This window comes from Pholis gunnellus (assembly GCF_910591455.1).
Source record: "Pholis gunnellus genome assembly, chromosome: 6".
In the NCBI taxonomy this organism is placed as follows: domain Eukaryota; kingdom Metazoa; phylum Chordata; class Actinopteri; order Perciformes; family Pholidae; genus Pholis; species Pholis gunnellus.
The window spans coordinates 27941759-27962113 of record NC_136532.1 but is presented as its reverse complement, the minus strand read 5'-3'; the positions used below and the strand labels follow the sequence as shown (position 1 = coordinate 27962113).

At 42.3% G+C, this 20355-nt stretch overlaps 2 protein-coding genes across 12 annotated transcripts in view; both read right to left on the bottom strand.

The window, feature by feature from the left end:
- The window catches only part of LOC306697811 (NACHT, LRR and PYD domains-containing protein 3-like), a 47517-nt gene extending 36095 nt beyond the window's left edge, over nucleotides 1-11422 (bottom strand). Inside the window, exon 1 of the mRNA XM_079161870.1 lies at nucleotides 11136-11422. Coding sequence (XP_079017996.1) covers nucleotides 11136-11203 — 68 coding nt within the window. The 5' untranslated portion in view covers nucleotides 11204-11422. The remainder of the gene's footprint in view (nucleotides 1-11135) is intronic.
- LOC306697809 (uncharacterized protein) overlaps nucleotides 934-20355 on the bottom strand; it is a 96278-nt gene continuing 76856 nt past the window's right edge. For 3 of the 11 annotated variants that reach the window (XM_079161861.1, XM_079161862.1, XM_079161857.1), the window contains 5 exons: nucleotides 8262-8435; nucleotides 7701-7874; nucleotides 7386-7559; nucleotides 2787-2833; nucleotides 935-2647 (listed from right to left, as the gene is read on the bottom strand). In XM_079161861.1, the coding sequence (XP_079017987.1) occupies nucleotides 1989-2647; nucleotides 2787-2833; nucleotides 7386-7559; nucleotides 7701-7874; nucleotides 8262-8435 (1228 nt within the window). In that variant the 3' untranslated portion in view covers nucleotides 935-1988. Of the gene's footprint in view, nucleotides 2648-2786; nucleotides 2834-7385; nucleotides 7560-7700; nucleotides 7875-8261; nucleotides 8436-20355 lie in introns of all 11 variants that reach the window. The other 8 variants (XM_079161858.1, XM_079161866.1, XM_079161863.1 and 5 more) reach the window with 5 other exon arrangements.

Here is a 20355-nt window from a genome sequence, read left to right as displayed (position 1 = left end):
TTCAGAGTATTAATACAAAATACAACAAACTAACACATTTGTGTTTTCTCTCTGTATACTGTTACCTCTTTAACAAACTGCATTGAGTATTTATACTGTGTTCTGTGGTATTTGTACTGTGTTCTGTGGTATTTGTACTGTGTTCTGTGGTATTTGTACTGTGTTCTGTGGTAATTGTACTGTGTTCTGTGGTATTTGTACTGTGTTCTGTGGTAATTGTACTGTGTTCTGTGGTATTTGTACTGTGTTCTGTGGTAATTGTACTGTGTTCTGTTTATAAGATCAGGACTGATTTCTACAGCAGAATGTTTTCTTCTTATTGATGAATTATTTGCGTCTGTAGGTTTTTAAATTGTGACGTCATTATTAAATAACCCAGAACATGATTATTGTTTCTCTTAAATGATAAAACTCAAACACTCTGAATGATCCTCACGTGACTGAATGAAATGATGATCAATGATGTAAAGATCTCTGACTTTAATAGTTTCATAACAAAGTTATTGAGGAAACATCAGATCATGAAAACACAAATCTTTCTATAAATGAAGAAAGTTGTTTGTGGTTCTTTTGTTGTTCAGACTACAATGAACATCTATTTAAACCAGAAAACAGATCAAATATAAACGAGAGTTTAATCTGATCTGTCTTCACTCTGGTGTTAAACTGTCATCAGTCCGATCGGCTGCAGCGTCCAATCACATGATGAACACTGAGGGGGCGTGTCCACCGTTAAAACACCTCCAACGGTACATCTCAAGTCTCTTATTTGTCATTTCCTCGATCCTCGCTTGAACCGGAAGTTGTTCTGCTCTGAGGAGGGAGGAGAGAGGAGAGAGGAGAGAGGAGAGAGGAGAGAGGAGGGATCTCTGAGGAGCCTTCCAGGAAGTGTTTTAACAGTTAACACGCCCCCTCATTGTTCATCAGTCATGTGATATTCATACTGGAGACTACGCAGACACCCTCAGAGACCAGCAGCACTGGACTTTGGTTGGAATGTACAAAATACAAACCAGATTTATTTGGTTTATACAATAAAAACATGAAAGGTTACAGAAACAGATGATGTAGAAAGTAAATAAAATAAAAGATAAAATGTCAAAAACCTCAAAAGTTCAGATCACCAATCAGCCTCGTCAACAATCACACGTTAATACATGAATGAACATCACTGAAACATGAGCATCATTAAATGAACACATGATCAGTAAGAATACAAATGAAAGAATGAAAAGTGAAATCATGACACATTCTGAATTATAATATATCTTCATTGAATAAACAGCTGAGTTGGTTCTTGATCAGTAGTTTGGTTCAAACTTCTTTTGTCTCTTTTGATTTGTTTCTATGAGTTTCATCAAACTAGCACACAGTCAGTGATGAATGAAGTGAAAGTGAACAACACCACGTGAAGAATGAAGCTGATTTAACTAATCCTTCATTTTATACAGTGTTGGGATGGATTTGGACATTTCTGCTTTGACGTGATGTTTATGTGCTTTATTATCTAGAATCATCCAAAACTTTGATTTCTTTTGATTTCAACGTCACTTCTCACAGTTTGTTCATTTGTTACACGATGATCAAAGAAGATGAATTTAGTTTGTTCAAATCAAAACAACTCTTTACAACTTGTGGTTCTTTTTCCACAGATGCTGAATTTGATCCAGAAAGACTCTTGTTTGACATTCGGAGGTTTTTCTGAACACAAACAAATGTTTCAAGACAACAAAGTTCAGTTTTCTACACAAAGTCAAAGATGTTTCACAGCTTCTCTCAGACAACACATCATGTCAGGTCATTACATGGACCTCGCTCAGGTCCTTCAGACCTCCATCTGCAACACCACAAGTCCCAGAGAGCTCTCAACCCCCCAGAGTCCAGACCAGCTCAGGTACCCCTCACCTGCTCCAACTGCATCTACAACCACTGAGAGATCAGGTTGGTACGAACTAACATCAGCTGTGTGTGATCCTGTACACACTGAACTATCTGGTCAGCAGAGAGAAGGTTTCTCTAGCAGGAGGAGACTCTCCCTCCAGAGAACACAGAGACACTGAGGAACCAGACCAGGACCTGGACCTGAACCCAAACCCAAACCCAAACCCAAACCCAAAGCCAGGATAAAGAGGTTCAGTGAATGTGGTGTTGAAGGTGTGGAGGTGGATCAGTGTGTCAGAGGAGACTCTGTAGAAGGACAGAGAGCCAGCAGGACAGTCCACATACACTGCTACTCTACCAGAGGAGGAGGAGGAGGAGGAGGAGGAGGAGGAGGAGGAGGAGGAGGAGGAGGAGGAGGAGGTGATGGATGTTCTTGTCTTATTGTGATGGACAGAGTAACGACCACCAGAACATCTCAGACACCAGGACTGATCATTCTCTCCAAACACACAGTCATCACGGCCTCCTCTCCTCCTGATTCCTCTGTAACTCACTGATATAATAACTATGTCTCCTCTCCACTCGACCTCCCAGTAACAGCGACCAGTCAGACCAGTTCTACACAGCAGCTGCTGACAGGAGTCAAACCTGTCTGGATGATAAGGATATGACTGAAACTCCTCCACATGTGTCACCTTCCTGTTGTTGTCAGACAGTTTGAGTTTTCTGTTCACTGTGTTTGTGTCGAGTGTGAGTTCACAGGAATCTGATGGAGAGAACAAGACACAACACAGCTGCAGTTATTAATCTATCATCTGTTTGATGATGACATCAGAGATGTGAATGAGTGATGTCACAGTCTGAAGATGCTTTGTTTTCATGAATCAAACTCAAAGCACACTCACACTTCCTCAGACCTGGTCTGAACCATCGGACTCCAGCAGGCTCCACCCTGAAAGGAGGAGGGGGGTCAGAGCAGCATGAAACATGGACATTACATCGCTCTCACACACAGAGCTTTGTTATTCATGTTCACACACACACACACACACACACACACACACACACACACACACACACACACACACACACACACACACACACACACACACACACACACACACACACACCTGGTCCTGTGTGTTAGATAACATCACAGTCACACATGGACTCCTGCTGTCTGATCACTGCACTATAATACATATTAATACATGAGATGTGCCGAACATTCCTGTGGAACCATGTTCTATCCATCATGTTCTTAGTATGTTTCGCTCTATTCATCTTGATGACAGAACACTGAAACATGTGAAAATGATTGAATGCGTCTGAATACAGGATTTGTCTCCTTCACTCAAAGAATCGGTTCAGATGTTATCAATCAAAGTCACTGAATGTTCTGGAACTCATGTTGCTTTATAGATCAGAGGGGAAAGTAGCTCCATTAGGTTAAAGACAAAGTGTTGAATTCATAGTCACCATGAATAAACACAGATCCATTCTCTCTCTTACGTGGTGAACTGATGGTATTTTGGTATTTGAATGATTTCTCTGAGTCCTTAGTAAGCCATGTTTCTGACAGGCAATAACTGAAACTTCATGCTTCAGTAAAGACAAATAATGAATGAATGTGTCATAGTTGGAAGACTTCTAGTATTCAGATGAACAGTAAAGAATGTATTCCCTAAAACCGTCTGTGTGATGAAATGTGCTGCTCACACCAACGCTTCTGATCCCATTTCAACAGGAAATGCTGCAGCTGATGCTGCAACTAAGCAAGCGATTGATGCTCGGTGTGCCTCCAGAAATATCCCTCACTCATGATATTCACTTCCTGCAGACATTGGCCTCTGCAGAGCCAAAGTGTTGGGCCTCATCTGGTCCAGGTTTAAAACATGCTCTCTTCCATTAGTACTAAATGAGCTCATTTGTTCCTGTGTTGCTTTAGTTGCTTTAGTGGATGTTGTGCTGCTGTAATAAACTAACGTCCTCTTGCAGGATGAATAAAGTATCTAAACTCTGAAGACAGCATGATGACGTGATGAGGCCTCTACATTCAATAACATGAATATCACTGGATTCAACTTGTTCACTGACATTAGGGAATGTAAAAGAACTGCAACGTTAAATATTAGTATTTGATGAAGCTGTTGTTTTATGAATGACAATAGAATACAGTGTGAAGTATCACAGCAGGGATTCATCAGAATAAACTGAGGAGCATCATTCATCTGTAGATCTCAGGGTTTAAGACTGGACTTAGAGCAACGCTCAGTGGAAACAAAGCAAAGAAATGATGGGATGTAATCTTATTACTGCAGCATGGAACACAAGAGAGAGCACAGTTATTTAGTATTTTGTAGGAAATGTATTGTTTGCTAACAACGCATGGAGCAGCTGAGTAACGCGATGGAAGGCAGAGCTCCAGCACCGTGACACACAGTCCGGTCCTTCATGGAGCCTCAGACGGTCAACAGAGAACCAAGAACCAGCAACCAGCAGATTAAAGAAACCATTTGTAATTGAACTAAACAGCAAATGACATGTGATATGAATACACTACATTGATGTAGATTGGCCCTCGACATGCTGTTAGAGAAGAAGGAAGAAGACGATCCTGCAACATGTGACCTGTTTCAATGCCCGACTGCTTCCCTCCTTTAGACGAGCAGGACTTTGAAAGAGACATTTCTGTGTCATACTGATGTTTCTTATTATTACAGCTTGTGATCTGAGAAAGATGATCTCACACAACAGCTGCTGCTTTCTTTGACTTTACTTGATGAAGGAATCAATGAAACTCAGGTGATTCTGAATGTTTGTTCTGGTAATATGATAGAATTGCTTACAAAGTGTTGCGGTTGTTTGATGATTGTGTGTTATGAAACTCACTGATATGTCTCATTATACAGTTCAACAGAGATGGAGGTCCAGCGTCTGTGTGTCTCCTCATCTCAGGAGCCTTATCTCAACATGTTGGTGTGAACATTCCCTCGCTTGCTACAACATAGAGCTGCTTACAATTTGAAAACACAGCTGACTTCTTTCCCTGATGGATGAATGATGTGCAGATGTAAACCACTGTGAGTATTATGTGTTCATGCTTTGATATGCCGCTGATTGACGACTGTGGTCTGTGGTTTCAACACCTTCATGATTCTGTCTGCACGTCAGTACGTTTCTCTAGTGTCGCTGCCAAAGTTAACCAGATGAACGAGTGAGACGTCCAGATGAGGGAAGGTGTCAATGCTTTGTTAGACTGTCCTTTAGTGCGAGCCATCAACAGATCAGTGTCCCACCAACTCCTCCTGGATTCCCCTGAGCCCTCTGTTCAAACCACTGCTCCATGAGACACGTTTACAGCTATGATGCAAACTCATCCCTGACAGACTTTAGCGTCATGACGAGGCGAGTGAGTAAAGGTTGTGTTTCCTCCACAGACACACAAAAACAGCCCGTCAGCACTTTCCTACGCTCGGGGTTAATGATGTCATGAATACAAATCATTATGAAATGTTACTGACTCATGTTCTCACTGCTAGTGGTGAATATATACTATTGTAGTGATCTAATGTAATGATCAAGGGGAGGATTGTAATGGTCATTTTTCACGTAGTGTGTATTTCTACTCAGTATATTGTGTTCATGGTTCTTTGTTGAACTTCACCGTGTCTCTGATGTGCAGAAGAAGAGTTCTCCCTCTCTGTTCACAAAGAGAACTAACTGTGTTGTGTGAGAATGTTCCAGCACCGAGGCCTTTGGGCCGCTTGCTGTGGTTGCTGACCGTTTGTTTTTGAATGTTGTTCCGATCAGTCTGAGACCAAAAGTCTGTAACATCGGCCATCGGCCCACCTTTGCTCATTCTGTATAAAGAAAGCTTCTTCACTTGTTTCTGGGTTCTTCCTCACTGAGACTGAACGCATTCTGTGGTGATGATTGAACCTTCTGAATCTTTTCCATTACAAGCTTCTTCTGATTGGCCCATGACGACAGCTCATGATGTTCACTTGTTCATGATCTATTATTATCAGTATTATATTGACAATCATCCATTTCACACTCAGTTTCCTCCACCAGTCAGTCAGTAAATCACATGTTTAAACCTGCATCAATTGATTTCTTTGTCCACTTGTGGTTCAGTGAAAACAAGCTGTAAACACACCATGTGACATATTATCAGCTTATAAAGTAGTTGTGTCTAACATGATGTCAACCAGCTGCTTCCACATCCAGCAGTTACACATCAACATGATGACTCATCAGGAGTCTTTGTGTTTGTGTCTCCTGATGAATGTTAGTCCACTATTCTCTCTCTTGTAGCTCTGTGTTTGGTCTCCACCACCTCCTGAGGGAAACATCTGTCTCTTTAGCTGCTAAATGCTCCTCTATGTTCACCAGCTAGTCTCTGACTGAGTCTGTCTGCTGTTTGCTGCTGAGCAGGTAGTGAACAGTGGCTTCATCACAGCTTGTTGGATGAAAACAGCTGCTGCTGGAAACACTGAGACTCAACCAAACAGGAAATGTGCTGCAGAACCAAAACTAGGAGCTAAAAGAGGCTAAAAAGCTCAGTAGAGCTGCAGAGATGGAGACAGTTCTCTGTGGGTTCATCACCACCACACGACTCTTCACCATCACACAGAGTCAGCTGATCCGTTGTCAATATAGAAGCATTGATTGTTGATGTTCTGGTCCTGACAAGCGACCTCTTGTGTTTGTGTAATAATGACTGTTGTCTCTCAGAAGTAAAGGAGAAAGTATCCTGAAACCACTACAGCGCCACAAACCCTCTGATGGAGGAGGTCGGGGGGGATGGTTGGATGTACAAAGCTGTTCACATCCCGTCTCCTAGCAACAGTCAACACTGGTTTCTATGATCTGTAATCTGGGGGTGAAAATATTACAGTTCAAGTCCGTCTGCAGCCACAGAGCACTGCCTGTGTCCCCCTAGAACTTTGGTCCAGTCCTCAATAAACCTCTTTGGGCTCTGACACACCATGTCCACAATCAGCTGTTGGTTCTTCACTGAGCGTCTGTGGCCGACTGTCACCTGTAGTTTCAACAAGTCGACTCTTATCAGCCAGAGAACTGGCTCTCAGTGCAGAACAAACCACAACCAGGTAAAGCTGAACTCCTTCAAAACAGAAAAATATTCCTATTGTGATGATTCATCAAGACGCTTTAAACAGATTGTTTCTGTCTGTTTGTCTTTTCACAATAAAGTCTGGACTAAAGGCCAACACACACGAGCATCAAAACATCAACTATTGTTTGATATGAGCCCACAAACCTGCAGCATGACGACGTTGACTCATGTCAACCCACCATGATGCCCGTCAGCGTGTCAGGATAAACCACTGTCCTATTTTCCCTGTCTCTGGTAGTTTGAGGTCAGCTTGGTGTATCAGGATCATATTAACCAGGCTGACAGTGTGACAGAGAAAAGTCTCCAGCTCTACCTCCTCTATCAGACTGATTGTCTGTGGCTGCAGCAGGCCTCTTCATACCTGAGAGTTTCCAGTCTCCAGTGAGGATCCTTCAGTCCAGCAGACAGCAGCTTCACTCCTGAGTCTCCTGGATGATTGTAGCTCAGGTCCAGCTCTCTCAGATGGGAGGGGTTGGAGCTCAGAGCTGAGGCCAGAGAAGCACAGCCTTCCTCTGTGATCAGACAGCCTGACAGGCTGCAAACACACAAAACAACACACATGTCACATGATCTGAGGGAACTGTGAGGGCTGAAGGTTTATGTTTATTACTGTCATCACCAATCTGTTTGTGTGTAAACTTTTTCTTCGTCCAAGAAAAGTAATTCACAGGGTCACCTGAGAGTCTCCAGTGTACAATGTGGACTCTCCAGTCCAGCAGATATTAGCTTCACTCCTGAATCCTGCAGGTTGTTGTTACTCAGGTCCATCTCTCTCAGACTAGAGGACTGGGAGCTGAGAACTGAGGACAGAGCTTCACAGCTTCTCTCTGAAAGGTTACAGACACTCAGTCTGAAGAGACAAGGATGAAGAAAGAAGAAACAATAAGTAGAAAAGATAGCAGCGTATTTAAGTTATGTGAGGAACTGTGAGGGCTGGAAGGTTACTGCAGTACTGAGATACTGTCGGCTACTGTGGGGTTACATTAACATTGTTACTGATTGTTTTCTCGTCACAACCAAGAACCCACTAATGTCTATCAACAATCTGACAACATTACTGCTAACTCTCTGATGTAACAATAGACTGAGAAAAAAACACTATAACATATGTTTATGGAAATATATTGAAATTAAATATTTGATTGAAATCATGAAAGCAGAAACAATCTTATGAAGGTTATGAGTTTACCCATAGAAGTAAATAAGGAAACTATTTGGACATTAATTGAATCCTGACCTGAGAGTCTCCAGTTCACAGTGTGGACTCTCCAGTCCAGCAGACATTAGCTTCACTCCTGAATCCTGCAGGTCGTTGTTACTCAGGTCCATCTCTCTCAGACTAGAGGACTGGGAGCTGAGAACTGAGGACAGAGCTTCACAGCTTCTCTCTGAGAGGTTACAGTCACTCAGTCTGAAGAGACAAGGATGAAGAAAAAATAAACAATAAGTAGAAAAGATAGCAGCGTATTTAAGTTATGATGTATGAATCTAACTCTCTCTGTACTTACAGAGCTTTGTTGGAGGCTTTGACCACTGGCAGCAGCCTCAGAAGAGCCTCCTCTGAAGCAGAGTACTTCTTCAGGTCAAACACGTCCAGATCTTTTTCTGATGACAGTAAGATGAAGACCAGAGCTGACCACTGAGCAGGAGACAGTTTATCTGTGGAGAGACGTCCTGAACTCAGGGACTGTTGGATCTCCTCCACTAGAGAACCATCATTCAGTTCATTCAGACAGTGGAACAGATTGATGCTTTTCTCTGGAGACACATTCTCATTGATCTTCTCCTTGATGTACTGGACTGTTTCATGATTGGTCTGTGAGCTACTTCCTGTCTGTGTCAGCAGACCTCGTAGGAGAGTCTGATTGGTCTCCAGTGAAAGACCCAGGAGGAAGCGGAGGAACAAGTCCAGGTGTCCATTTGGACTCTGTAAGGCCTTGTCCACAGCACTCTGGTAGAGACGTGTTAGTTCAGGTTTGTCTCTGGAGACTTCAGACAACCGGGAGGTTGTTGGTTCTTCTGACAGCAGATTGACTCCAGAGTTGATGAAGGTCAGATGGACATGAAGAGCAGCCAGAAACTCCTGAACACTCAGATGGACGAAGCAGAAGACCTTGCCCTGGTACAGTCCTCTCTCCTCTCTAAAGATCTGTGTGAACACTCCTGAGTACACAGAGGCTGCTCTGATGTTGATGCCACACTCTGTCAGGTCGGATTCATAGAAGATCAGGTTGCCTTTCTGCAGCTGATCAAAAGCCAGTTTTACCAGAGACTCGGTCATCTCCCTGCTCTCTGGACTCCAGTGTGGATCTGTCTCAGCTCCTCCATCATACTTGACCTTCTTCAGTTTGGACTGAACCACCAGGAAGTGGATGTACATCTCAGTCAGGGTCTTGGGCAGCTCTCCTCCCTCTCTGGTCTTCAACACATCCTCCAGAACTCCAGCAGTGATCCAGCAGAAGACTGGGATGTGGCACATGATGTGGAGGCTTCGTGAGGTCTTGATGTGGGTGATGATCCTGCTGGCCTGCTTCTTATCTCTGAATCTCTTCCTGAAGTAATCCTCCTTCTGTGGGTCAGTGAACCCTCTGACCTCTGTCACCATGTCAACACACTCAGGAGGGATCTGATTGGCTGCTGCAGGTCGTGTGGTTATCCAGAGGCGAGCAGAGGGAAGCAGTTTCCCCCTGAAGAGGTTTGTCAGCAGCACATCCACTGAGGTGGACTCTGTAACATCAGTCAGGACCTCATTGTTGTGGAAGTCCAGAGGAAGTCGACACTCATCCAGACCGTCAAAGATGAACAGAACCAGGAACTCTTCAAACCTGCAGATTCCTGCTTCTTTGGTTTCACTGAAGAAGTGATGAACAAGTTCCACCAAGCTGAACTTCTTCTCTTTCAGCACATTCAGCTCTCTGAAAGTGAATGGAAATGTGAACAGTATGTCCTGGTGGTCTTTGTCTTCAGCCCAGTCCAGAGTGAACTTCTGTGTTAAGACTGTTTTCCCAATGCCAGCCACTCCCTTTGTCATCACTGTTCTGATTGGTTCCTCTCCTCCAGGTGAGGCTTTAAAGATGTCTTCTTGTCCGATGGTTGTTTCTGGTCTGTGTGGTTTCCTGGATGCTGTTTCAATGTGTCTGACCTCATGTTCATCATTGACCTCTGCAGTCCCTCCCTCTGTGATGTAGAGCTCTGTGTAGATCTGGTTCAGAAGGGTTGGGTTTCCTGCTTTAGCGATTCCCTCAAACACACACTGGAACTTCTTCTTCAGGTTAGATTTGAGTTCACGCTGACAAACTGCAGCAAGAAGTCCTGAATGAACACAACAAAGAAGATCAATGAGTCAGAGAATAGATTTCAACATTTCATTTCCTCAAAGAATGAGTCTATGAATACATGTTGGTCCATCTCTTGAGACTTTAGTAAACGTCCCATTTATCCAGCATGTTAAATCTTTAGAGAAATCCTCTTACTGCTCTGCAGACAGTCAGCCAGCTCCTCCTGCTTCATCCTCCTCAGGAAGTTCAGTGTGATCTTCAGAAATGCCTCTCTGCTGCTCCTCCTCTGCTCTTCATCCTCACCGTCCAGCACCTCCTCATCCTCCCTCTGACTCTCTAAGCATTCTGGGTAATCTGAACTCAGTCCCTTCTGGATCTTCTTCAGCTCGTTCTTCACAAAAGTGACGATGTTCTCCTCCAGCAGCTGGAACAGAATATTCTCTGAATGACACAAACTAAAACCATGGAACCAAACATCAGATCCATGTTGGACAGACTGACAATCCACTGGTCTACAAAGTGCAGCATGGAGATGATTGTGAACAGAATAGATTTAAAGTAGTTGTACATGTACAGACCATAAATATGGAGTCCAGGTGTGTTTGATGCTGCTGGGCAGACTGACCTCTGGGAACCTCTGAGCTCTCCTGGTCCTCTCTGTGGAGGAATCATGAAGAATCAGCTCACATTGTGTCTGTCCACACAGAGACCAACACAAGGTAAAGGTCCATGAAGTGATATGTGGATGTGGATCAGATGAGTCCCTGTAGTGGTAAAGGTTCACTAGTCCTGCTGATCCCACTGAGAATCAACAGCTCAGTCTTCCAGCTCACCTTTGATCAACAGAGTGGCGTCCATCTTTGAAGTTCATAGGAAGACCCATAGACCGGTCACTCTTCATGGACACACAGCTGGGTTCAGGTTCAGGTTCAGGTCCAGGTCCAGGTCCAGGTCCAGGTCCAGGTCCAGGTTGTTCCAGCTTCCTCCTGATGGAAAAAACAGATCAATTCTGCTCTGAGACAAAACCTGTACTCGGTGTACAGTAGGTTTTTATACCAACTTCACATGCAGGGTTGGAAACAGTCTCCAAAAATTCCAAGTGAAGACAGGTGTGAGTCAAGGAAGTGTGACGTCAGCTTTGCTCTTCAATATTACTCTTGACTGGGTAATGAGACAAACAACTGAAGACCAAAATAGAAGCATTCGATGGACACTCTTTTCATCACTTGAAGATCTAGACCAGGGGTCCCTAATAGGCGGACCGCGGTCCGGATCCGGACCCAGACGCCGTTGTATCCGGACCCAGGACCTAAAACCGATAGATAATTGAGAATTATTCCATTTTAACGGAGCGCTTCTATTTTAAGCGGCGCAGCTTTTTCAGCCTTTACGGTACTTGTTCAGCGGCGCAAATCACATCACGTGATGCAGCTCAGCCAATCAAATGTGAGTATTCTGACAAGTTTCCTGATTCCAGTGAGATGTTCACACACGGGAGAGACGAGGAAACAACGAAGAGCAGGAGAATAATTAGTGAGTCAGAGAAGTTATTTCACATGACGTTCTCCAAAGAGAGAAACGTGGTCAGAGAGACCAGAGAGACCAGAGTCTCTAACCATTAATGAACAGACTCTTATAGGTTCATTCTTCACACGTCAGTTTAAAACCAGTAGGACTCACATGTTCAGAGACCGTGACGGTTATTAAAAGCGGTAAATGAAGCGACTCTACGAGACAAAGAACAACTCTTTAGAGCAAACGTTCCATCTCACATCTGAAATGAATTCACAGATAATAAACCTAAGAGTCCAATATGATCAATGATGTTAACAGAGAGAATAGAGCTGAAACAAGAGGTTTAATAACCACAGAGGAAGTCCTGAACACTAATTTATCTTGTTACAAGATGAGAAGAAGATAATATTGTGTTTTTTTATTGACATCACTTCACCCTGAATGAAGTGAATTTAAAGCTGCAGGACAATGTTTCTAAAATGAATGACTTTATTTTAAGATGCACATTTGTCAAAAGCTTTCTGTTCTGTCAGTTATTCTTTAATCCAGACATTATTTTACTTGAAATGAGAAGAACATTTATTTATGTATTTCTATGTATTATTTATAATCCATCCAGTTAAATGTGAAAACTGAGAATAATAATTGTTAAAATATAATTGATGTTTTTCTTTATTTGATTTGACAGTTGTTGACACACAGAGACGCTACTACTACTAGACTTCTTGAATATATATATATACATATAAAAAATATTATAATATCTTATATAATATATATCTTAGTGCTGAGCAACGATTACAATTATTAATCTCATGATTATTTTTTTATATGAACTAAAGATCAATAACATTTGGTTCAGTGACGTGCGGTGAGGTTCGTGGCTGGTGAGTCAGATTTACAAACATATGAACCCAATATAGAGCAGATTAAACCACCATTCAATAGAGCAGCTTGCACATTGACTACTGGTTGTTCTTCATGTTTCATATGTTGGAGAAAAATCAAAGTGACCATTGATCTTATGAGTGACCATTGATCTTTTGTGCTTACAAATGCGGTGTTAGGAAGTGATTACTTTTATGGCGTCCTGCTAGAATTAGCTGGCTTCCTTTTCTCACTCAGGACGACCACTGTTTATTCTTCTTAGGTGTCGAGGCCTCTCAGCAGCATGTTCTGAAGTAGAAGGATAACAAAGAACTGTGGAAGCGTGGAGGTGGGGGCAGAGCAATGTTATGGCTCAAACCTCCTCCTGATTGCGAGAACGTGACCTTCATTGAAGACCAAATGTTCTAGTGAAGTTACAAACACTTTGTTCTTTTGACGCCATATGTATTGTGTATGTGTCACCTCCTGTGACAGAATGCTAAACAAGTATATATACCAGTGTCTCAGAGCCAGACCTCTGAGCAGTCTTGGCACGTTGTTGTATGTGTTCAACCCTGTCTCCTTCTTTGCAAAGAATAAATGTTAACTGATTCATGATTTTCCATCGGTCTTGCGTGAATTTTTCTAACACATATCAGCATTCTTTACACACACATAGGTAAGCTACATTTGGTTATATTTTCCTGTTTTTGAGAATTGTTAAAGCTTAGATATTTAATCTTCAATGTTTGCGGTCAAAGCAAAATATAAGAAGAAGAGAAGTGTAGAAGAAGAGAAGTGAAGAAGAAGAGAAGTGTAGAAGAAGAGAAGTGTAGAAGAAGAGAAGTGTAGAAGAAGAGAAGTGAAGAAGAAGAGAAGTGTAGAAGAAGAGTAACGGAACTACAACCATGAACCGACCCGTGGTCTCTCTCTCGCCCCCTTCAGTGAGGCAGAGGTACTGTTTGCTCCTCTGAGCTTCTTCACTGAGGTTTAATGTCAGATCAGCAAGACTGAATATGTTCTACACACACGTGAAATACAATACATGAGCTATTCTATGAAAGAAAGGACTTATAATACAAGTGTCTACACATATTACAGTGGTGACAAACAATGAGAAAGCAGAAGACACAATCTCAACCCAGTTTGTGAGGGATTGCGCAATCTGAGGTGAGTTCATATATTTGGGCAACACTGTCAGACACGATGGGGGCCCAGATAAAGACATCAAGAATCATCTTAATAAGGCAAGAAACGCTTCCAAAGTCCTGAATAACATATGGAGGTCACAGCAGGACACCATCAAGACCAAACTCAAATGTATCAGAGCTGTGTTTTATCCACCCTATTGTTCTATTATCATAATATATGATATTAACATAAAACCTATTGTACGGTTCTGAATGCTGGAGAATGACACAAGAAGATCTCAACAGACTGTCAACCTTCCACACCAGAGTTTAAGGAGAATACTGCACATGTTCTGGTTAAACACCATTTCAAATGAAGAACTGATGACAAATGGCAACAAGAATGCATGGAGACCATCCTAATGAGAAGAAGATGGAGATAGGACATGTGTTGAGGAAAGACCCTGCTGATGTTACAAGAACAGCCTTACATTGGACACCAGAAGGGAAAAGAAAACGAGGCCGACCAAGAAACACATGAAGAAGAACTGTGGAGAAGGAGATGCAGAGCCTGAAGCACTCATGGGGCTCCATCCAGCAACTCGCCCGGGACAGACGGGAGTGGAAGACTGTTGTTGCTGCCCTACATGCCAGGAGGCATAAAGGCCAGAGAGAGAGAGACTCTGTGTGTTAGTATCCTGGTAGTTTTAGGAGACGTTTAGTATGAAATCAATGTTTCATGTAGAAATGTTTCAGTGTTGATGTTGAAGCTGTATTCAGTGCAGCAAAGACAGGAAGTGATGCAGTGAGGTGACCATGATGGTTGAAGAGTAATGCTGTCCAATCAGGATGAAGAGAGGAACCATGTGTGAGTGTCCTTCTGACATCTTCATCATCATCATCATCATCATCACCACCATCATCATCATCATCATCATCATCATCATCATCATCATCATCACCATCATCATCATCATCATCATCATCACCATCATCATCATCATCATCATCATCATCATCATCATCATCATCATCATCATCACCATCATCATCACCATCATCATCATCATCAGTTTGAAATCCTCACCTTTGATCAACAGAGTGGCGTCCAGCTTTGAAATTAATAATAAGATCCATAGACCGGTCACTCTTCATGGACACACAGCTGGGTCCAGGTCCAGGTCCAGGTTCAGGTTCAGGTCCAGGTCCAGGTCCAGGACAGTGTGGTCCCTGATGGGTCCTGGTCACATGTAGGAACAGAGTCAGTGGATGAAAGACTTTGAGTCATGGACAGTTAGAGACGGTCATCTCACCTCTGAGCTTTGGTGTGGCTGGTTTTAGAGGGAGGGACTCCCTCCTCTCTGTCCTCACACTGATTCATAGCAGAGTCCACACCTTCACACAAACACAACAACATTATTTCTCTTCATCATGACAAACACACACAGCTCATTCACCTCAATACTAAAGACACTCATGGGACAGTTTCCATGTTGTTGTCACTTTGAGCTGCAGAGTCATCTCTAAGAAATGACGTTCACAATGCTCTTTAGTCTGTTGGCTTGTTTGAAGACTAGAGGAAGACTCTTCATGTGGCTTTTTATTGGCCTTTCTTTGGGGATGACGTCACTTTTCACTTCTATTTGAGTGACTTTGAAAAGCTCTTCAACGTTTGAAATGTTCCTCTGTCTCCACTTCCATTCTCTCTCTGCTGCTCAGCTCCTCTTTCACTCAGAAAAGTCTGAAGAGAAAAGTTAAATAGAAAAAGTGTCTCAGGCAGTTGAGTTCAGAAAAGGTCGACTACAAGCTGCTGATTAAGCTGCACTTTGAAAACAATCTTTATAAAACGGTAGAACGTCTGCAGCAGAAGTTCTCATTAAATTACAGTAAAATAAAATATATTCTACTACAATAAAATACCCTTAAATACAGATATTACCTCTAAATACACTGTAACATTACAGCAAAACTCTAGTACAAGTACATTTAGTTATTATTAGAAAACATGTCAAAGGTTTAAGAGAATACTAAATAAATTCTGCATATTTAATTGAACTATTTCATAGAATTATTCATTTTATCTCCAACATGTGTCTGTTAAAGTTTAGATTTCTGGAGATAAATCAAACTTCACTTTTCCTTCTTTTAAACCCCGTTAACGTGTCAAAAGACGTGATTTTAAATGCTCATCCTGTAAGTTTACAGTGTTTTACACGTTAAATATTGTTCATCAACCTCCAACACATGGAGCTGCTGTTTCTCCTCATGATCTCCCTTCAGAGTCCAGAAGTCCGTCAAACACAGAAGAGTAAAGTGATGTAAGCGTCCTCATAGGAACACTGTGGTCACTATGGGAACATGTGGAAGCTTTCATCTGATGGATCGTTCACTTCAACATTTGATCAGTTAGTAAAAGCTCGACTACAACCTGGTGATCAATGAGAGACAAAGTCAACACTAAAGAAACACAAACACATTCAAACACGCCACAAATGGAGTAAATGTGTTGAGAAGCAGAAGAAGAAATGAACATGAAGCTTTGTGGACTTAGAGGATTGAAAGCAGCAGCTGAGAGCAAACAGTCTCTCAGGTGAGCTCTCTGGTCCCTGCTGGGTCCTAGTGCTCCACAGCAGTAAGTCCTGACAGGTCTGTGTACGTTTTAGTCATCTGTTTTACCGTTAATACGGAAAAACTAAATACGTAAATACCATGGTACTCTCGTCTTACGTTTCAAACCAAAAACGGGAAAACGGAAGTGGAAGGTCGTATTTCCGTTTTTGGTTCTGAATTCAAAAACGGAAAAACCAAAGAAGTCAAATAACGAGCCGGGTTTCGTTTTTGCAAATCCGTTTTTAGTTTTTTTCTTTAAAACGAGACGCAGAGCACAACAGGTAACCCGGAAACAAGAATATTTCAAAATAAAAGTGAAGGCAATATAATGACCGTATGCAAGAAATGAATAAATAAATAAATCTCTGCCGATGGGAGTGTGTTAGCATCAGTAGTGACTACATGCTGTTTAATATTCATTGTTTGATGCAACACAGTTCGTGATGTAGTTTCATCAAAGTCATGTTTGTGTTCACAGAGATGTTGCTGTTGCACTGATAGTTGTGTTTCACTGTGTTGTGCTGTTGATTCAGTGAACACAGAGTGTAGCCTGTAAGGACACACAAAGTGTTTCTTTCTACCACTAGATGGCAGTAAACGTGTATTTAAACCATAGATTCAGTCCTATTTACCTGTGCCTTTGTTCATTATCTAGGTTATTGATACAGATGTATTTAATACACAAAACAAGAGCAACAACATGATTGATTGGTTCTCTTTTCTTAGGAATGTTTAGTTTAAAAAAAAAAGAAAAATTTATGTATTTTCCATATTTTTTTAAAATGTAAAACAAATGTTTAACAAAAATCGTTTTAAAGGAAAAAACAAAAAACGGATTTGCAAAAACGAAACCCGGCTCATTATTTGACTTCTTTGGTTTTTCTGTTTTTGAATTCAGAACCAAAAACGGAAATACGACCTTCCACTTCCGTTTTCCCGTTTTTGGTTTGAAACGTAAAACGAGAATACCATGGTATTTACGTATTTATGTATTTTCCATATTTTTTTAAAATGTAAAACAGATGAATAAAACGTACACAGACCCTGACAGACCCCAGATCAGACTGAACTCCTCTTCTTCATCACAGCGTCATCATTCAAAGCAACACTTCATCTGGACTTCAACATTCAAACTAACAGCAGCTTCTCTCTGCCGGCTCACACAGGCGGCCATCTTGTTTCCCAGCTGACGTTTGTGTTTGAAAGCAGCTTTAAACAATCACACGTTCACAACAATCAATGACGTCACTTCAACCAATCACAGCTCCACTTACTGAACTTTCAGCATGAACTTCCTCCGTGTGCAGCTCTCTTCTGTCCTCAGCAGGTCTGTGTAGAAAAGGAGCTTCGTGCTTCACTTCAACTTCAACTTCCATCAGACGAAGTGAAGTGACGCAGCTTGTTATGCTTCATCAGAGAGGGCGTGTGTCCTCACGTCACCATCACAGGATGCAGTCGGACTGGTTGGACTGAGTCTCAGTCTGAGCTGCGTTCACAGGATCAAATGTCATCGTGAACACAAACCTCCTCACAGCTCAAACAAGAGTCTCTCAGGATCAAACTCAGCATCTGTGGACAAATCACTTCAACTTGTAAAGAGTTGCTTTGACAACAGACTGGATTGTGTTGTTGAGAGCAGATAGTTTAGAGGATCCATGCACGCCCCTCTTTGTCACCTTGTCTCCTTGTAGATGTAGACTAGTAGGGAACAGAGGATCAAGCAGAAACCTTTGCAGCAAATGTTGTGTAGAGTTGATCTAGAATAATACATTCACTAAGACAACAGAGAGACCTGAGAGTGTTGTTGTTCTTCACTCCACTTTGTGGATCTGGTTGAACCTGTTGGGGCGGGACAGCTTCCTTACAAAGTACATACTGATGCATGCAGTCTGCATTCAATTGGGACAGACTGCTTCCTCATCACATGGCACCTTGAACTCTGACCTTCTTGTTCATGAATCTGCTGTGCAAAGGATTGTGGGTCAGAATAGCCAGGAAAGCATGCTGGCCTGCATCCTGCAACATTTGTTTGTTTGTTTGTTTGTTTATTTATTTATTTAGCAGGGACAACGCCCACCAATCAACAGTAGAACTGTAAGTGAGCCAGAGTTAGCCAGAGAGGCTCGTTTCCATCTGCAGTCCCCGGACAGATGTTTCAAGGCAGCCTAAAATAACTAAATATCAAATGGCAACGGAATTAACATTCATAGACAAACGGACAGCAATAGTATCGACAAAACCAATACACAGCAAAAGAAAAGTGTACGACACGAGAGCAGAGCAGACATAACAGGCTGCAGCATGCGTCAGAACAAACCTACAGTACAACACTGAAGCACATAACATACACATCAAAACATGTAAAATAGCAACACTGAACAAGACAAATGCACATGTAGGTGAAACAAGCAGGACAGACAGCACATCAATGCTTGCACACCTGATTGGCAACAAGCCGTTCTTTAAGGTTATGCTTGAATGTTTTGTACGTGTTGTGTGCGTATGTGTGATGTCAGAGCATTCCACCAGTGAGCTGCCTTCACAGAGAATGTAGTCTAGTGAGTCTGCTGCTTTGAGTGCTTTGTCTAATAAAATCACTAAGTGGAGGCGGGGCCATACCATGTAACAGTTTAAAAACCAGACACACATCAGTGAATCTAATGAGGTTCTCCCAACTCAGGATATGGTGCTTGATGAGAATATTGCAGTGATGGTGACTTTTGTTTTTTTTATCAAGTGTTTTTAGGGCTTGTTTATGGAGAATGTTAATATATTTTAATGTTGTGCTGCTGGCTTGTGCCCAGCTGGTTCAGCAGTAGGTCAGATGGGGACAATCATTGCATTAAAATACAATTTTGCAGCCCGCATGGTTAGACAGTGTCTTATATATCTAAAATGTATGAGATTACATTAGTGGTAGCTGGCATGCTACTGCTAGGGCGTGGGCCCAGCCTGGTGGTAGCTGGCATGCTGCCACTTGGGCCTGGGCCAGACCTCGAGGTGGCAGAAAGTTTGTTTCTTCCATCCAGTAGTTCACATGTTTCTGGATGAAGAGTAGAGCCACCAATGCATTGCTGTTGATCAGTAGCCAGCAGTCCCAAAGGGAAAATATCTGTTGGTTCCTTCCTTCCAGTACAATCATGCCAAACTTGCACTGATTCATGAAGACAATCCTTGGACAAAGGACTTCTTTGGTCTAGGATAAGGTTTGCTAGCGGACCAGGATTCAGTTGTATGTCCCCACTTAGTAACAGCAGAAACAGTAGAGTGCTGTAAACATACCTTTGGTTGCTTCTCTTGGTGTGTTGTTTGCTTTCTCTACTAGAAATTCCATTGAAATGTTCTTTCTGCCAGAAAATGGAATAAGCAGTCAAATATCCGTGTCCGAAGAAATTCAATCTCGGTGAGTTATTCAAAAGTGCAGAATGTCCAGGAGTGATTGATTGATATCCAGCCAGACAAAGGCCTCGAGCAGGTGGAACAAGCAAACACCACGAGCAGAATAACAGTGTCCAAACACCTCCATTTTCTCTGTAGCTTTAATTGATTCTTGTCTTTGATTTAAGTATTTCTTTGAGTTGAAAAGCATCGGCTAAAACTGATAGAATCTGGAGTAAAATGTTAAATAAGAGGATTGGCGTGGAGCCCAACACACCACACCTGTCCTCGGCGGCCATCTTGGAATCCAACTCTGTAGTTAGAGACAGGAAGGAGGAGACCAGAAGGATTTGACTGAATGTAGAACACAAACTGTAATTCCTGCAGCAAACACCCCCAAGGTGGAAACAACACGACCACCGTCAACAACAACCTGCAGGAAAGACAAGATGTCCTGAAGGGAGCAGGAAGGAGGAGCGAGGCCCTTCATCTGCATCAGTCCACCAACGAGTCAAGTCATCCCTCTAACGGGAGGACACATGTGCATTCTGAT